The following is a 19,697-nucleotide window of genomic DNA, read 5'->3' as shown; positions in this document are numbered from 1 at the left end:
GATGGAGAAAATTTTTTGGAAAAACTTTTCAAGGTGACCAGTGCATGCACGAGGTGAAATGTTTGTTTATCGGAACTATTAACTGTAGGGAATCTTTGTCACTCACATAACTAAAAACGTTTCAGTTTGTGTTAATTTGATCTCTCCTTTTTCATTGTCACAAATAACACAATCGGTTGGAATGCCTGTAATTGTCAAGGTCTTTTTATGTCTTTTTTTGAGAATTTTGTATCCAGCCTGGAAGGTGGCAGTGGGTCTGCTCCTGCAGAACGTGAGTAGGAGCAGGAAAAGGTAAAACACGTCGGTACTGCAAATACAGTTTAAGAACCTTTACTAGTGTATAAGCATATGCAAACATATTACATAACTTAAGATGATGAGCACGTAGGTGCGACGTCGTAGACCCATCGTAACTGATGCAAAGTCCCAATAGCAAACTAAGCTGAAGTGATGTTTCCTGGTTGTCTGCACTTGGTGGAATGGGCTGAATCTGCAGCGGCGCTCGTAGACCTCAACAGCGCCTGCTAGAGGGCGCTGTCGTCGGTGTCTGTCGTAATGCCATAAGTTGGCCCTCCTCCATCATTCCTAGTAATGTTTTGAATATTTTGCCGTGTGTGCACTATACCTTATGCCACACGCAGAGATTGTCTCTCACGAGCATACACAAATGTTGTACTGAACAGTTTATTTTTTCTTTAGCTGCTGAGTTTAATGATTTGAATCTGCTTTCAAGAGCGTCAAGACATCGGTCACAAGACAACATGCTGAGCATAAAGCAAGTTACTTTTAGTTCAGGGCAAATCAAAATTTTGGCACTTAGGAGGATAGACTTCACACTCAGAATTATCATGTGGTGTGCTAAGCAGTCAGATTAATTTACAGCGATCAGTGTAGGAAATCTCAAACAATTATTTTTCTTCTGAGCAGGGCAGCATTTTATTTTTGTGGTCATTCAATTCTGAAATTGCACTTCCTATCAACAATTTTCATACTGTACTTCAGTGTTGAGTTTCAGCTTAACAGTTGTCACTGAGTACACCACTAGGCCTTTAGCTAGATTAGTTTTCCATATTTAAAATTCAGTATTTCAGTAAGTTTTGTTTTGCCACACTGTCGATATGCGCAACACAATACCAACCAATAGTCGGTATTGCTCAGCAGTTGAACACGGTATCTAAATTACACTTTACCCTAGAAGGAAGCTTTCCTCGAAGAAAAAGTAGGAAAATCAGTATTTTCATTTATGGATAAATGTTTATAGAAGGCTTAAATGCACTGCATTACCATAGCTGTCTTTTCAAAAGCTCTCGATTGCCGTCGAAAAAGCCTGTCGTTCTTGTCTCAGTACCTCGATCGATAAAACAACATGCCTGTCTCGCCTGCTACTTGACGAAACATCGTTTCGATATCTTGAACCGTTCACAAAATATACGGGAAGCAACACTTGGCAGAATAATTGTGTACGGCTGGCTGGCAGGTAGGTAGGCACTGCCGGCGACCGTGACCCCGTTGTAGTCCGGCGCTCAGCGGCTGACGCAGCGCAGCCTGGCCTCGAGGCGGTGGACGGACCCGTTAGGTTAGTCGATGGCGAGCTTCCGGAAGGATCCCTCGACGCCGTAGAGGTCGCTCATGTTCCTGCTGCCCGGCGGCCGGCGGCTCTCGTCCGTGACGTAATTGTCCTGCTCCAGGAAGAACGCTCGGTATGACGACAGTTTCTTCCAGGCGGCATCTGCGGCAGAACATTTCCCACTCAGAGATAGAGAACACATCAGCACATAGAACTCATTCATTTACATCTACAGGGTGGCGCGCGAAATGTGTTACCATTTTCTTTTTGAATATAAACTTGATTGACAATACAATCTGAAAGGAACATATACTACAATATAGAGCCGTCTATGGAGATTTGTTCTTACTCAGCACATGCTCAATATGGCCACCATCTCGTTTTCTAACTTCCTTCAAACTGAAGTTAGTGATTACCCTACCACTCATGTCTTCCGTAATTTCACTTCCTGCTTCAAGAATAAGTCTTCTTACAGGGGAACCTCCCCATCGCACCCCTCTCAGATTTAGTTATAAGTTGGCACAGTAGATAGGCCTTGAAAAACTGAACACAGATCAAACGAGAAAAGAGGAAGAAGTTGTGTGGAACTATGAAAAAATAAGCAAAATATACAAACTGAGTAGTCCATGCGCAACATAAGCAACATCAAGGATAATACGAGCTCATGAGCGCCGTAGTCTCGTGGTTAGCGTGAGCAGTTGGGAAACGAGACGTCCTTGGTTCAAGTCTTCCCTCGGGTAAAAATTTTACTTTCTTTATTTTCGGAAAGTTATGATCTGTCCGTTCGTTCATTGACGTCTCTGTTCACTGTAATAAGTTTAGTGTCTGTGTTTTGCGACCGCACCGCAAAACCGTGCGATTAATAGACGAAAGAACGTGCCTCTCCAATGGGAACCGAAAACATTTGATCGCAAGGTCATAGGTCAACCGATTCCTCCACAGTAAAACACGTCTGATATATTCCATACGACACTGGTGACGGCATGTACGTCACATGACAGGAATATGTTGTCGACCCACCTAACTTGTACACTTGGCGAATGGGTAAAAAGATTCTTCTACCTTGCCCGATTTAGGTTTTCTTGTGGATGTGATAATCACTCCCAAAAAAGTGATGAAAACATACGAGTTTGTCACATAAACTGCAACAAATGAATGCAACAGTTTCCCAGTCGCACAGTTTTCTCTGTGCTCTGTCAAAACATATATTTTTAACGTTTTCAAATTTTTCCGTGTGTAGACCGTCAAATCCTACATATGCCCAAGCAAATCTGAACATGTCCTGGAATTTTGGAGAGCGAAGATGATTATGTGTGAGTGCCTGAACTTTGATAATTGTCTGAAAATAAAAAATTAAACTTTTCGCTCGAGGGAAGACTTTAACCTAGGACCTCTAGTTCCGCAGCTGCTCACGCTAACCACGAGATCACGGCGCTCTTCAGCTCACAATTTCCTTGATGTTGCTTATTTTGCGGATGGACTACTCAGTTTGTATATTTTTCTTATTTTTTTCATAGTTCCACACAACTTCTTCCTGTTTTCTCGATTGATCTGTGTTCAGTTTTTAAAGGCTTATCCACTGTGCCAACTTATAACTAAATCTGAGGGGGGTTCGATGGGGAGGTTCCCTTGAGAGCTCCATTAAATCACGTGGACGTTTCGGGAAAATTTTTTCCTTTAGGTACCACCAAAGAAAAGAGTCACATGGATTGAGGTCTGGACTATTGGGGGGGGGGGGGGGGGGGGGGACAATTTTGTCGGTCATTGAAGCGACCTGGAAACCTGAGGGAAATGATATGCATGTCTAAATGCTCGTGTAAAAACTCGAACACAGTGTTTGCAGTATGTGGCCTTGCTCCATCTTGCATAAAACAATGCGTGTTGAAGGGCAAGGCAGTAGCAAGAAGCTGTGGAATGAAGCTATTGCGAAGCAAGCTCAAATAACGCTCGCTGTTCACAGTTTCTTCAAAGAAAATGGGTCCAATAAGTCCGTGACTAGAAATTGCTGCCCACGCTGTAATCCTCGGAGCATAATGTTGTCGTTCATCAAGCACTTGTAGGTTTTCAGTGGCCCAAAAGCGTACATTTTGTTTCTTAACCACACCGTCTAAATGAAAATGCGCCTCGCCTGAAAACCAAACTTTGTTGAAAGTTTCTTCCCTATCCTCCGCCCACTGGGCAAACACTAGTCTCTGCGGCTTGTGTTCTTCAATGAGCTTCTGTGCACGGGCCATCTTGTATGGGTGCATATGGAGGTCACTTTTAATAATGCGTTGAACGGAGCGTCTGGATATTCCCAGTTGCACTGCTGCCTTTCAACACGATTTCGCGGGACTTCTCTGTACAGCAACTCGTACCGCTTCAATATTCTCCGGCGAACAAACAGGCTTGGGCCGAGGTCGCTTCGCTTCCAATACTGCTCCTTTCTGTAAAAAATTATCGTACAACCTGTGGATGGTCTTCTTGCAAGGGACCCATCGTGTGTTAAACGGTTGTCGAAAACGCCTCTGAGTTACAACAAGGCTTTTCGTTTCATGAGAAAGTAACACAACTGCCGATCGTTGCTGTGTCGTCAGTCTTCCATTGTCAGCCATTGCTGCTTACTAGTCGGCAGTATCGTGAATTACACGTCATTTCGTAACTCATTTGTTTTTCCAAGCTCTGATGATACTTCTGTAGAGATCCCAGCGGGATATCTAATGTGCGCCGTAAATTGTGAAAGAAACAATTGGTAACGCATTCCGTGCGCTACCCTGTATATCTACGTTCATATGGATACTCTGAGAATCAAACTTAAGTGCCTGGCAGAGAGTTCATCGAACCACTTGCACAGTTCTCTATTATTCCAATCTCGTATAGTGCGCGGAGAAAACAAACACCTAAATATTTCCTTGCTAGCTCTGATTACTCTTATTTTATTACGGCGATCGTTTCTCCCTATGTAGGTCGGAGTCAACAAGATATTTTCGCAATCGGAGGAGAAAGCTGCGATTGTAATTTTCTGAGAAGATTCCGCCGCAACGAAACACGCCTGTGATTTAGTAGTGTCCACCCCAAATCCTGTACCATTTCAGTGACAGGCTCTCCCCATTTCACGACAGTACAAACGTGCTGCCCTTCTTTGAACTTTTTCTACTCCGTCAATCCTGTCTTGCAAGGATCCCACACCACGCAGCAATATTCTAAAAGAGGACGGACAAGCGTAGTCTAGGCAATCTCTTTAATAGATCTGTTAGATTTTCTTAGTGTCCTGCCAATAAAACGCAGTCTATGGTTATCTTTCCTCATAACATATTCTGTGTGTTCCTTCCAATTTAAATTGTTCGTAACTATAATTCCTAGATATTTAATTGAATTTACAGCCTTTAGACTTGACTGTTTTATCGTGTAACCGAAATTTAAAAGATTCCTTCCAGCATTAATGTGGATGACCTAACACTTTTCGTTATTTAGGGTCGATTGCCAATTTTCGCACCATACAATATCTTTTCTAAATCATTTTGCAATGTGTTTTGATCTTCTGACGACTTTATTAGACGATAGACGACAGCGTCATCTGCAAAAAACCTGAGACAACTGCTCAGTGTCTCTCTCAAACTGTTTATATTCGAGAAGGAAGAGCAAGTACTTTAAGTATCCTAAGAAAAAAATCTCATCCTGTCTTTCATATCCCCCCTCCCTCTCTACAAGAATCCTTTACCAGAGTACTTCTTTTCCCCACCTTCTCACACACACTGATCACCTTCGTTTATGCACTACTTCTTGTGAACTCTACTCCAACAAGCCCACTGTTTTCCCCCTAATTACCAAGCCTCCTGTGTTGCCGTTTACATGACACAGCACACCCTCTCCACCCTTCCCATATCATCCACGTTTTTCGTTGCTCTGCAGTTCACTGTGAACCTTGGACTCTTCAACAATTTTCCGCCATGTGTCTCCGTCCCTTGCTAGAGCTTGTAAGGCGTCCTCAGACGGGCCGATGTGAGGCAAAATTGATTGTCAGGCGCCGATAGCATCAAGTGAAGTGTGTGTCGAGGCTGAGTTTGCAGCCCACTGAATCCGGACGAAGCCGTGATATTTCTGGCAAGTGTTTTGTAAGGTTTACAGTGTGTCGTACAAATTCGCTCTCGCGTCAACCGCCACATACCGGATTGCAGTGAGGATTATGTGTTCTTACAGCGTGTTCTGTTACAGTTCACTATTCTTCTGATAGGTAGGTTTTTAGAAATGACATTCAACTCAAGACTGCACCTTTTCCACCATATTCCTCTTTCGCAAATTGGCCCGATCACTCTTTGAAGGTTATTCTTCGAATGCATCCAGCATTTCGCCGTCTTTTGATGTTGGGGTCGAAGTTTCGCAGGCATATGTGAGCAATGCGCTTGTAAGTGTTTTAGAGGTCAGTAATTGCAACAGAGTCCCACTCTCTGGCCACTAAATTTGCTTTGAAACCTATCCGTCCTATAGATTTAACCCACTTTTCTACCGAGCGAGGTGGCGCAGTGGTTAGCACACTAGACTCGCATTCGGGAGGACGACGGTTCAATCCCGTCTCCAGCCATCCTGATTTAGATTTTCCGTGATTTCCCTAAATCGTTTCAGGCAAATGCCGGGATGGTCCCTTTCAAAGGGCACGGCCGATTTCCTTCCCCATCCTTCCCTAACCCGAGCTAGCGCTCCGTCTATAATGACCTCGTTGTCGCCGGGACGTTAAACAACACTAACCTAACCTAACCTACCCCACTTTTCTATCCCTTTCCGGTTACAGCATCGATGATTTCAGACGTAAATAGAAATATTAAAAAAGGTAGGAAGATTTTTCTGTTTATCAAAAATGACAAAAAGCAGATTTCAGAGTACTTGACAGCTCAACACAAAAGTTTTATCTCAAGTACAGAGCCGGCTGCGGTGGCCGAGCGGTTCTAGGCGCTCCAGTCCGGAGCCGCGCTGCTGCTACGGTCGCAGGTTCGAATCCTGCCTCGGGCATGGATGTGTATGATGTCCTTGGATTAGTTAGGTTTAAGTAGTTCTAAGTTCTAGGGGACTGATGACCACAGCAGTTAAGTCCCATAGTGCTCAGAGCCATTTCTCAAGTACAGATAGTGTTGAGGATCAGTGGACTAAGTTCAAAAATAAAATGCAGTAAGCATTAGAAGAGTATGTGCCAAACAAGATCGTAAGAGAAGGAAAAGAGCCACCGTGGTACAACAACCGAGTTAGAAAATTGCTACGGAAGCAAAGGGAAATACACAGAAAACATAAACATAGTTAAAACCTTGCAGACAAACAAAAATTACACGAAGCAAAACGTAGTGTGAGGAGGACTATGCGAGAGGCGTTCAATGAATTCGAAAGTAAAGTTCTGTCTACTGACTTGGCAGAAAATCCTAAGAAATTCTGGTCTTATGGCAAAGCGGTAGGTGGATTAAAACAAAATGTCAAGACGCTCTGTGACCAAAATGCTACTAAAACTGGGGATGACAGACTAAAGGCCGAAATACTCAGTGTCTTTTTCCAAAGCTGTTTCACAGAGGAAGGCTGCACTGTAGTTCCTTCTCTAGATTGTCGCACAGATGACCAAATGGTAAATATCGTAATAGATGACAGAGGGATTGAAAAAGAATGAAAATCGCATAAAAGAGGAAAGGCCCCCGGACCTGATGGGATACCAGTTCGATTTTACACAGAGTACCAGAAAGAACTTGCCCCTCTTCTTGCATCGGTGTACTGTAGGTCTCTAGAAGAGCATAGCGATCCAAAAGATTGGAAAAGGGCACAGTTCATCCCCGCTTTCAAGAAGGGACGTCGAACAGATGTGCAGAACTATAGACCTCTATCTCTAACGTCGATCAGTTGTAGAAATTTGGAACACGTCTTATGTTCGAGTATAATGACTTTTCTGGAGACTAAAAAACTATTCTGTAGGAATCAGCATGGGTTTAGAAAAAGACGATCGTGTGAAAACGAGCTCGCGCTATTCGTCCACGAGACTCAGAGGGCCATAGACACGGGTTCCCAAACGAGCTCGCGCTATTCGTCCACGAGACTCAGAGGGCCATAGACACGGGTTCCCAGGTCGACGCCGTGTATCTTTACCTCCGCAAGGTGTTTTGTACAGTTCCCCACAGTCGTTTAATGAACAAAGTAAGAGCATATGGACTATCAGACCAATTGTGTGATTGCATTGAAGAGTTCCTAAATAACAGAACGCAGCATGTCATTCTCAATGGAGAGAAGTCTTCCGCAGTAAGAGTGATTTCAGGTGTGCCGCAGGGGCGTGTCGTAGGACCGTTGCTATTCACAATATACATAAATGACCTTGTGGATAACATCGGTAGTTCATTGAGGCTTTTTGCGGATGATGCTGTAGTATATCGAGAGGTTGTAACAATGGGAAATTGTACTGAAATGCAGGAGGATCTGCAACGAATTGACGTATCGTGCAGGGAATGGCAATGGCAATTGAATCTCAATGTATAGAAGTGTAATGTGCTGCGAATACATAGAAAGAAAGATCGTTTATCATTTTGCTACAATGTAGCAGGTCAGCAATTGGAAGCAGTTAAATTCCATATATTACCTGGGAGTAGGCATTAGGAGTGATTTCAAATGGAATAACCATATAAAATTAATCGTCATTAAAGCAGATGCCAAACTGAGATTCATTGGAAGAATCCTAAGGAAATGCAGTCCGAAAACAAAGGAAGTAGGTTACAGGGTTACAGTACACTTATTCTCCCACTGCTTGAATACTGCTCACCGGTGTGGGATGCGTACCAGATGGGGTTGATAGTAGAGATAGAGAAGATCCATCGGAGAACAGCGCGCTTCGTTACAGAATCGTTTAGAAATCGCGAAATCGTTACGAAGATGATAGATAAATTCCAGTGGAAGAGAGACGCTCAGTAGCTCGGTATGAGCTTTTGTTGAAGTTTCGATAACATACCTTCACCGAGGAGTCAAGCGGTATATTGCTCCCTCCTACGTATATCTCGCGAAGAGACTATGGGGATAAAATCAGAGAGATTAGAGTCCATACAGAGGCATACCGACACTGTTTATTTCCACGAATAATACGAGACTGTAATAGGGAGAACCGATAGAGGTACTCAAGGTGCCCTCCGCCACACACCGTGAGGTTGCTTGCGGAGTATGGATGTAGATGCAGATGTAGACTTCAGCTATCTTCTTCCTCCCTCCTCACGCCTCCATTTTCTTTCCTCGTCCTGACTGTGGGCGGCCGCCACCCTCCTCCCCCCACCCTCCCATTGCACTCTAGCTACCTGTATCCTTAATCCCACGGTTTCCTGCCAACTATTCTCCGTTATTACACCTACCACCACAACCCGATACCTTAACCATTGCTAACCACCAATTCCATGTCCCTGCCCTCACTAGTCCTCCTAAATGCCGGTCCTTCCCAACAAGTGCTAGGGAACTATAGTAGAATATCATCCTTAACTTTCTCGCAGCTCTTTGTTTTTAAATATATGTTTTTTTTAAGTATCACCAATGAAGAACGTCTTTTTATATATTTTAAAACCCCTGTATACAGTTCATCTTTTTAAAAAAATTTTACCATCTTTGTTCGTTTTAAATTCTTTTGGCTGAAGGGCGAAGTACTGTTCCACTGTCAACCTTCCTTCGCTGCTCTGGGGCCACCGAATGATATAATAAAGAAGAAAACACCCACACCCAAATCCGTTTACAACCTTCATTGCGATCCTGTGTAAGATTCAAAGACGTTAGCTATTCGCGCAATCTCCTTTCATGGACCTCATGTTCTCCGCAACCTATTATTTTGTGACCTTCCATACCACTGTATAACTGTTTTCTTACTTGGACTGCATGGCTGTGTGCCTTTTATACCTGTATAGCTGCGCATGGAACATTTCACGGGATTTAAGAATTTTGGACTGCGGAAGCCAGTCAGCTGCTGGTTACGAAATTTTAGGTTTTGAGGTAACATGGTCGCATGGAAAGTCACTCTGGGTCCGGGTTTTGTAAGGTGCGGATACACTGGTGCCAATTTTCCGACGGACGATCCACGTCTCTGGTTTCATCACGCTGTGTAATACACTTGAGTGAGGTCGTTACATGCTTTTGGATTTAGTCTGTGCCTTTCAAGGTGGTATCACTTTCGTTTCTTGCAGATTGTATTCTTGCCGATTCATGTTGGTGCAGGATAAATCTGGAGTCGCGAATTTATCCAGACTGTAACGGAAACAAACATTCCTTTGTGAGTATTTCGGAAGCATGAGTCTACCTAGGTGGTTATATCCAGTTGCGTTAACACTTTTCGTAAACATCACTGACCTTCTGCATCTTTTGGAAGATTTGAGAAGCTTTCTAGAACACTTTGCGTTTGTCTTTTCTACTGCATTACTAAATTTACTTTGTCTAAACTTACAACCACATGGCTTCATGTATCCGTACCAGTGCTCTGTTACGTCGTGATAGATGATCCCTTTTAACTGTTTCACCAAAAAATGCACTTTCTCTACCTCTTCTATTGCCCTTCGTAGAGTTTACAGGTATAAGGTAAATCTACGTGTAGCAGTCATCTTGCATATGCAAGTCTGAGCAATGTCGTCATCTGATCAGTCTCTTCAACAAAGTTGGTCATTGTTTGTTAAGCATTTGAAAATTCTTGCCCTAATTGTTGTTTTCCAGAAGATACAGATGGCAAGCACGTTGCCTTCCAAGGGTTTCGCTTACAATATGAATCTCATTTAACAGCATTAACCCTGGAAAAAACTTACCTAACTTTTTCACTCAGGAACTTTTAAATCAAATTCTCATTGTCGTTCCGAAAGCACTTAGAATTTCCGCTCAGATTCTGTTATAATTCATGAAAATTAGTTTTAAATCTGGATTAAAATTGTTTCAAAATTTTGATTGAACATTCAGTAACAATTTTGAAGCCGACGGTAAGCTTTGAAACTTGTTAATATCCCACCCTCATGCGTACTGATCATCTTGGGATTTCCTACACATCCGGCGAACTTCAAACCAACCACTATCGTTTGATCCTTGACACAATCCTCTTAGTATACCGAGCCAACACATCCCCCTAACGTTACACACCCACACGGCCCACATCACATCCCAGGGAAACTTTAAACGCCTTGTCCTGCGTGACAGTGACATCTTCCCAGAGCGCTGCCAGTTCGTTTATCCATACCAAAACACATTTCTTCGTCTCCATGCCAGGACTCATCATCTTCCCCCTCCCCTTTTTCCTCGCTCCCACTGCTTCGTTTGGGTTTCCCCTCTCCAACTCTTCCATTGTACAGTCCACGCAATGTTTTATGCTTCCTACGGCCCACTGATTATTTTAAAGAGAATAATATTTTACTTTGCAGCCGCCTTATTTAATAATCTGAAGACGTTTACATATTTTATGTTTAATTTTTCTCAAGAAACTCTGTTTGCACAATATGTAAACACTCTCGGCTGAAGAGCAGCAATACAACAGGCAGCACTCTCAGACTGACAGGCAAGTGAAGGAAATATCAGTAGAAAAATGAAATCCGTATGCAAAAGAAATAAAAATAATGAACTGTCACAGCCTCATAGCAAAATCTCTGATGGAAACAGTGCGGTGGCTGAAACTAACTTTCTACCAACTGGACTTCCCAAACTACGAGCAACGATGACGTCACACAAAAATCGAATACGTTCAAGAGTCAGATGAAGCAGTATTCATGAAAACCTACACGACTATGACAAAGGAAGGAATGCGACGACCAGTCATAAACGAACGTGGGGCAGATTAGAAAAGATGATGTACATAGTTTGAAATGGACGGAAGTTCGTCCACCCCGGACTAGAGGATGTGTTATCTGAAGCAATGTTTTGTAATATGATGTTTAAAGAGAGATATTAAGCGGAAGCATTATAATATAGTATGAATAAGGAAATATCACATTTAAAGGTAATGTGGTTTGTTACATTTGTAATTACTTAGCGTGCTAATCGTTATGATAGTGCTTATAGTGTAGATTTTCTGTAAGGTTTTTGTAATTAAGTTATATTGTTCTGTCTTTCACAGCAGGGATATGTGCTAAAGATGCATTTTTCGAACTAGTTCATGAAAGGGAAGTGTGGAGGGTTCTGTTGCTGCCATAACTTAATGAAGCTGAATTAAAAGTTTGTGACGATTCAATTATTTCTTTGTCGGTGAGATTAGTAGGCGATTTTTGATTTGCATTCATGGTATTATTTGACTGCACACAAGCACATTGCCCATCGCAAGTTGTGTGCTGAATAACATTTTTGAGTACTGATGAAATCCCGTCTCGCATTGCACGTCTCGCGTACATGAGTGAAAGTTAATTTTGACAGTCAAATCCATATGTTTATAAAAAAAAAAGAAACAAGGTTGCAGAGCAGACAAGCGATCCATTGCGTACGGGTAAGCCATCAATTTCATTATTATTGGAGTTTATGTTCAGAGTCAGGAACAGTGATTGTCTGAGTGCGTTTACGAGAATAATGTCAGTGTGAGATTAGAGGTATAATGCGAGTGAAATATCTTACGAAAGTGCTATACTCCTACTTCAGACAGATTTATAGGATAATGTCAGATGCGTTTTATTCAGTGATCATTTTTCGTGAAATTACGATAATAGTTCTTGTACAGCAACTGTTTTTTAAACTAGCAGAGATTCGTAACATTCAGAGCCAACATTTAACACACAGTCATTTTGTCACAGAGTGAACAGATTTCTCTCTCCTGGTCTTAGTGTTTGATCGAGCGGTTGTTCTGGATTTCACATTGGGTAGCATCTACTTCCCATACTTCCATCTCAAATAAGCTTATGATTTTTCAGTCAACATTTCTCAATTACTCAGATATGAATATTTTACGGTCAGTCTTCACAACTATACGATTATTAAACCATTTTAAAGGTTACTTTCTAACTAAGGATGAGGTTATTGAAATTCGACATTTGGAAACCAACATTGTATATCAGCGAAATTTATAGTGATTAAATAAGGCGGTTACGTTGCAGTTTGGCGTGGGGGCAAGATTAAATAAGCGCGTTCTTTTTTTTGTGGTTTTAGGGCGCAAAACTTCTATGGTCATTAGCGCCCAAAATAAGCGCGTGCGGCAGTGCTCTCGCGTCCTGCAGCTTTTAATCGATCTTAGAGGATGGGGCTGGTGCAGTTTGTGTTTTCCGAATTTTAGATTCATAAATCGTAGGAGCTAGTAGTACTTCAACTGCTTTTCCTGATTGTTTCCAACATGTTTTATAAACTCTAACGTTTCTTTACAAGTTTAAAGTCAGTTCAAAGAGACATTTACTCGTATTTTAGAGATTTAGCTCAGGATTTGTAAAACCGTGAGACTTTAACACATTATGTTCGTACGCCTTTAAGTTGAATTGAGAACTTGCGAATACACGTTCCGCAAATAGACACTCTTAAATTCTGAGATATTATGTAACTGATTTAAATAATACTTCATTTTCATACATTTCTTTGCAAGGAGACAATTGAGAGCAAGTCCGCGACATGGATTACTGCGATACATTTGGTTCGAACGCACGAAGAGAGTTCTAGATGGTCTGATGGTCGACATGAGTTGGTGTACTGAGCCGCTGTTGTAGTTGAGAAAGTTTAAGTATGCTTCTGTTGTCCATTCGCAGATTTCTAGCTACAAATGCTTGCCTGTTTTCGGGTTCAAATTGCAAGGCTTGCTATGGTATTTCCAAAATTTTCAAAATATTAGCAAACACTTATCTGTAAGGGAAAGGCAATAGAAAACTAAACACTCATCAAAACGGGATCATGGAATGGTTCCATTCAAAGGTAATGATCACATCCTTTAAGACATTTATACCACTGGGGGAAGAGGAGGTCACTTTCTGTTTAATACAATGCGGTCTGAAGCTGTCTTGACCAGTCCACTCTTCCACTTTACGGCCGACTGAAATCGAAGCCCCCGCATGTCTTTCTTCAGCTCGAAAAAGATGTGAATATCACGCGGTGAAAGATGCAGCCTGTGTGGAGGATGTTACACGTTTCCCAACCAAATCATTCAAGTGTAGCTTTTGTCCAACAGGCAACAGGATGGTTCCGTCCGACGGCATTCCAACAGCCCGAGCGCCAACGGCAGAGCCAACAGTGGGAACATGAAACATGTCCCCCCACCAAACAAATCCAAAGCTGTTCATTAAAGTTCTGGTAAGGTCATGATGACCTCCTCCGACTGCAAGGACCCCTCTGCTCGTCGAGTTCCTCGATCGTGAAACCACAAACAATGTGCAGAAATAAGTCAAATCGCCCAGAAATGCTGTCGGATGGAATCCTCCTGTTGAATATTAACGTCCGCCCTCACATTGGCAATCGGACGAAGGCCATACTTTAGAAATTGAGTCGGGATGTACTTCAACATCTTCCGTACAACCTGGATCTTTTATAGTGCGATTTTCAGGTCTTTGGCGAGCAGAAGAAAGACATACGTAGACGTCGGTTTCAGCCGAACGATGAACTGTAAGGGGTGCAAGAGGGGGTATGGTTGTGGGGCCGTCAGCGACCAGATGCGTTCTACGAAGTAAGAAGCGATCGTCTCATCTCCCAGGGCGATAAATTTCTTCGCACGTATGTTGCTACTTTTAAATGGAACCATTCCCTGGTCCCGTTGTGTTGGGTATCCTGTTTTCCTTTGAATGCCTCTCGTATGGTGAGACGACGGTTTCGGTGCTTCATTCATTTCTTATGCATGTGGTATTCTTTTTAATTGAAAATTCCACAGATAGTGGCTTCTTATATGTGATGGTGTTTGTGTCATGGTGTCCACAATTAAGGTTTTTAAATAAAATCATATTTCCTTAATCAAAAACTGAGGTTTATTATTGATTCCCTGCAACTCCCTCAAAATTCTAATATCTTCTGTGCTTAATGTGTACTCTGCAATTTGCATCAGTCTATCTTGCGTAATGTTGTAACCCTTCAACAAAGATGACTGTTTTTCTTAACCATTATTAACATCAAGCTATACGTTTCTTAAAGTTGCAGTTCACAATAGGTTTCATCTATTTTATTGCATATTTTACAGACCAGTTTGAGTTGCAGAGAAAGCAGACAGTTCGTCACTTCACATATAACGCAGTTGCTTTGTGTATTTCAATTACTGGTTTCTAAATAGAAAATCTAGAGAAACTGACTAGGCCCAGCATCTACACTGCACGTAACAATTTTACTACAAGATGGATTAAATACACGGTATTAATTCCAGGCCATGAACTTGTCACATCAGGTTCGCCCGTTGTGGCCGAGTGGTTCTAGGAGCTTCAGTCCGGAACCGCGCGACTGCTACGGTCGCGGGTTCGAATTCTGCCTCGGGCATGGATGTGTTTGATGTCCTTAGGTTAGTGAGGTTTAAATAATTCTAATTTCTAGGGGACTGATGATCTCAGATGTTAAGTCCCATAGTGCTCAGAGCCATTTGAACCACAACGGGTACGGCCACATAGCTAAGTAAAGTGTCAATTTATGTCCGTTATTACGCTGCACTAAGTAAGCTATTCTTGTTCCTATCTGATTCTATTGCTTAAGAAGATGTAGCCAGGTAGCATTATCATATCAATTCATAGGTTCAAACTTGGTCTAGGTGAGAGCATTTTATTCAGTGCATGTTTCAGGATACGTACTTACAATTAATCGTAATTCACTGAAGTGCTGGACACTCACATCTGGCGACCACCTGCCAGTACCTATTCTTTAAAAGCTTTTGACGGGTAACTGAATGTAATTGTAGTAATTTATTATTTATCCTGTCCAGTGGAATATTACATCTCAATATACTACTGGTAAATTTTCTGATGGACACAGTATACAGCTAACTGCAGTCTATAATTCTTTACGTTCGCAGAACATTTTAACACACATTTATATATTCACTGAAGAGCCAAAGAGGCTGATACATCTGCCTCTTGGGCCCGCAGAAGAGCCGCAACACGACATGGCATGGACTCGACTAATGTCTGAAGTGGTTCTGGATGGAACTGACACCATTAATCCTGCAGGGCTGTTCATAAATCCGTCAGAGCACGAGGGGGTGGAGATCTCTTCTAAACAGCACGTCACAAGCCATCCCAAACATTCTGAATAATGTTCATGTCTCGGGAGTCTGGTGGCCAGCGGAAGTGTTTAAGCTCAGAAAAGTGTTCCTGGAGCCACTCTGTAGCAATTCTGGCCGTGTGGGGTTTCGCATTGTTCTGCTGGAATTACCGAAGGCCGTCGGAATGAACAATGTACATAAATGGATGCAGGTGATAAGACAAGTTGCGTATGTACGTGTCACCTGTCAAAGTCGTGTCTACACGTATCAGGGGTTTCGTATCACTCAAACTGCACATGCCCCACACCATTACAGAGCCTCCATCAGCTTGAAAAGTCCCCTGCTGACATGCGGGGTCCGTGGATTCATGAGGTTGTCTCCGTACACTTACGCGTCCATCCGCTCGATATAGTTTGAAACGAGACATGTTTCCAGTCATCAACAGTCCAGTGTCGGTGTTGACTGCCTCAGGCGAGGTGTAAAGCTCTGTGTCGTGTAGTCATAAAGGGTACACGACTGGGCCTTAGGCTCCGAAAGCGTATACCAGTGACGTTTCGTTGAATGGTTCGCATACTTATGATGGTACACCATTGAAATTTGCAGCAATCTACGGAAAGGTTGCACATCCGTCACACTGAACGATTCTCTTCAGTCATCGTTGGTCCCATTCTTGCAGGATCTTTTTCCGGCCGCAGCGATGTCGGAGATCTGATGTTTTACCGGATTGCTGGTATTCCCAGTACATTCGTGACATGGTCGTATGGGAAAATGCACACTTCATTGCTACCTTGGATATGCTATGTCGCATCGCTCGTGTGCCGACCGTCACATCACGTTCAAACTCACTTAAACCTCACTTAAACTTGATAACCTGCCATTACAACAGCAATAACCTATGTGACAAATGCGCCACATAAGTGTTGTTTTATATAGGCGTTGCCTACCGCAGCGCCGTATTCTACCTGTTTCATATCTCTGTATTTGAATACTCATGCCTATGCTGGATTTTTTTATTAGAGTACTCCATCGAGGTATTTCAGGATCAGTGATTATTTCTTTTACCATCATGTTATCTGATCGAAATGCATCTGCAGATTGTATAGCGCAACATAATCTGTGTATTCTATTGGTGTTTTGCTGGCTGCCAGCGCAATTACTTTGTCTGTTAAGCTGCCACCTAATTTAGGATTTCTGATGCATTTCTTCATAGGTAATATGTCAGCTGTTAAATTCCGCTCATCCAATCCGGGCGGAAGACGGTGTAGTTCATGGCCCCATGTGTCGACATAGAAGCGAGAGAGAGAGAGAGAGAGAGAGAGAGAGAGAGAGAGAGAGCTGCAGAGCGAGTGAGGCCGCACAGTACTGCTCTGCGCTGGACTCCGATACAAAGTAAACAAAATAACAGAGGATGCGCACCTCTGTAAAAGAGGTCGCCGAGCGGTAAAACAAGCAAACTATTTACTCTTTAGGTAGCATCTCGTGTTCATGTGGCAGAATTACTACACAAAGCTTTAGAAAACAACATCTAAAACAACAATCGAAGAACAACTTAGTAGTTTTCTGACCCACAGGTTGATTCTATTAGTACTGCACATGCACACTCGCCACATGTACAGTAGGCCTCGTCTGAAAAATATACCAGTTTCTTAAATGAACCAGAGTCATATATATTCTCTTTTAGAAATAATTTTACTTAACGTATATAGAGTCTCATTCTTACGGTTAGCAGTTACAAGCAACTACTATTTGCTTTACTTCATGCTACAGCTTTTCGTATCCCTTTTCAGAGTTTAGAAATCGGATCCTTAGTTTGCTGTTTTGTACGTAATAATTTTAACTGACCAAGTTTGAAATCTTACTAAAAATAGAATAAAGGTTATAAAGCTCTTTAATTCTTACAGTCAACATTGTTGAAGACAATTAACATTTTATACGTTTTTCTTTTTCGTGGAAACGATTTTGTCTAGGTATGGTACAATATTCCGTGAGACTGCTAACCTCAAAGAATTAGTCAAATTTTTATCGGCAAGGAATGAACGGATCTTAGTTTTAGCAAGCTTTAAAAGAGAGAAGAAGCGCTCACAAATAAACGTGAAACCAGACATTGAGAGAACTTCGGCCGCGGGCTTCTCTCGTGAAGACAGCTGTAAAAGTCATCCAAAATTTTACACATAAGAAAGCCGTCCTTCAGGTGGATATCGCACTGCAGGTCAATCAGCTGTAGTTGAAGCACTTGTGGAGACGTCCTCTGCCCGAAGGGAAAACGGGCGAACAAATATATCTAAGGCCGGTTGAAGCACACTTATCTCCTAAAATCTGTTTTCAAACTGTTCTTGTAATTTGCAAATGATTTTAACATAATCTGAAAAATCCACAACTTGTTTAACGCTTTCTAGTGCAGGAGAGTGTCCAAAATTCTGCTGCCGCAACTGCTTTTCCCACAAAATAACTTTTTTTGGAAATGCTAAGTCGTCTGAACTAAATTAACAAATGGTTGAAATGGCTCTGAGCACTATGCGACTTAACTTCTGAGGTCATCAGTCGCCTACAACTTAGAACTAATTAAGCCTAACTAACCTAAGGACATCACACAAATCCATGCCCGAGGCAGGATTCGAACCTGCGACCGTAGCGGTCGCTCGGTTCCAGACTGTAGCACCTTGAACCGCACGGCCACTCCGGCTGGCAACTAAATTAACAACACAGTTATTTTCGCCTTGGAGTGAAATGTTCAAAGTATTCAAATAACCAGTAAGGTCACTCATAAAAGCCAACTTCACCACCCACTTAGGATCACAAAGTATTTCTTCTGGACGCCGTATTGGAATATTTGCATTTTAATCAATTGAAAACGTAGATCAAACTACAACATATGTGTTCCCATTCCATAAAAACACAAATAAACAGAAACCAAGAATGACTCTTAATGACACTTTGCTGCCCGAGAGAACGTTTGTGACGACTTTTCAGAACGTGGCAAAAAATAACGCACCTCAAACTTTTCCCTATGTCTATGCGACGCGATTTAGTGCAACCCAAATATAAAAATTAACCGAAAAGAAATGTTCCTTGTTGCTGATAATCTCATATTGTGTAACTGGCACATTGCTAAGGGACATATGAGATTATAAAATATAGTTTTATTTATGATCTTTATAAATAATAAAGACTCATACGATAGGAAACACTTGCTGGTTCAAATTTTCTTTCAGTTCTTCAAGCTTTGACTGGCGTTCCTCTTGCGACAAATTTTCGAACTGACCTTTGTGAGAGGTATTACAGTGCCGTTCAGTCGAATACTTTTTTAAATACAGGAGGTTTCGATGACATACTAAATGTTGGGTTGGCAGAAGAACCAACACCGTGTTACTAGAGAAGGCCGAAATGCACGCGTTTTAGCTCACGCAGGCTGGCGTGAGGAGGGAAGAACTATACTGATGTGAGGTCTGGAACATGACAAGGAATTAGAATTCAGAAAACTGACGTAGGTAGTTTGGTACTTAACTTTAATCCATTAATGATGAACGTCGATCTTGACGGTAGATGATTCACAATATTATCAGTTCAGAAAACATTCTTTAAGAATATGGCGCCTTGCTAGGTCGTAGCAAATGACGTAGCTGAAGGCTATGCTAAACTGTCGTCTCGGCAAATGAGAGCGTATGTAGACAGTGAACCATCGCTAGCAAAGTCGGCTGTACAACTGGGGCGAGTGCTAGGAAGTCTCTCTAGACTAGACCTGCCGTGTAGCGGCGCTCGGTCTGCAATCACTGATAGTGGCGACACGCGGGTCCGACGTATACTAACGGACCGCGGCCGATTTAGAGGCTACCACCTAGCAAGTGTGGTGTCTGGCGGTGGCACCACACTAAACATTTGGCATGATTTTCGACAGCAGTACAGAGGAAATTAATTTTTCACTCGGGTTTAAATTGTTATAGTAAACTGCATTTTCTATGAATCCCAGACGTCATCCTAAATCCTCAGAGTAATGAACTTCAATAATCAATAACTTTTATTCTCCTTGAGAGTGAGCACAGTGAACTTTAATTACAGGTA

At 42.2% G+C, this 19,697-nt stretch overlaps 1 protein-coding gene across 4 annotated transcripts in view; it reads right to left on the bottom strand.

Moving 5' to 3' along the window:
* Positions 1-332: 332 nt before the first annotated feature.
* The window catches only part of LOC126187648 (alpha-tocopherol transfer protein-like), a 122,097-nt gene continuing 102,732 nt past the window's right edge, over positions 333-19,697 (bottom strand). For all 4 annotated transcript variants that reach the window (XM_049928856.1, XM_049928857.1, XM_049928854.1 and 1 more), the window contains exon 7: positions 333-1,729. In XM_049928856.1, the coding sequence (XP_049784813.1) occupies positions 1,578-1,729 (152 nt within the window). In that variant the 3' untranslated portion in view covers positions 333-1,577. The remainder of the gene's footprint in view (positions 1,730-19,697) is intronic.

The sequence above is a fragment of the Schistocerca cancellata genome, chromosome 5, assembly GCF_023864275.1.
Source record: "Schistocerca cancellata isolate TAMUIC-IGC-003103 chromosome 5, iqSchCanc2.1, whole genome shotgun sequence".
Taxonomy (NCBI): Eukaryota; Metazoa; Arthropoda; class Insecta; order Orthoptera; family Acrididae; genus Schistocerca; species Schistocerca cancellata.
The sequence above is the reverse complement of the archived record's forward strand: the minus strand, read 5'-3'. Positions and strand labels throughout refer to the sequence as shown.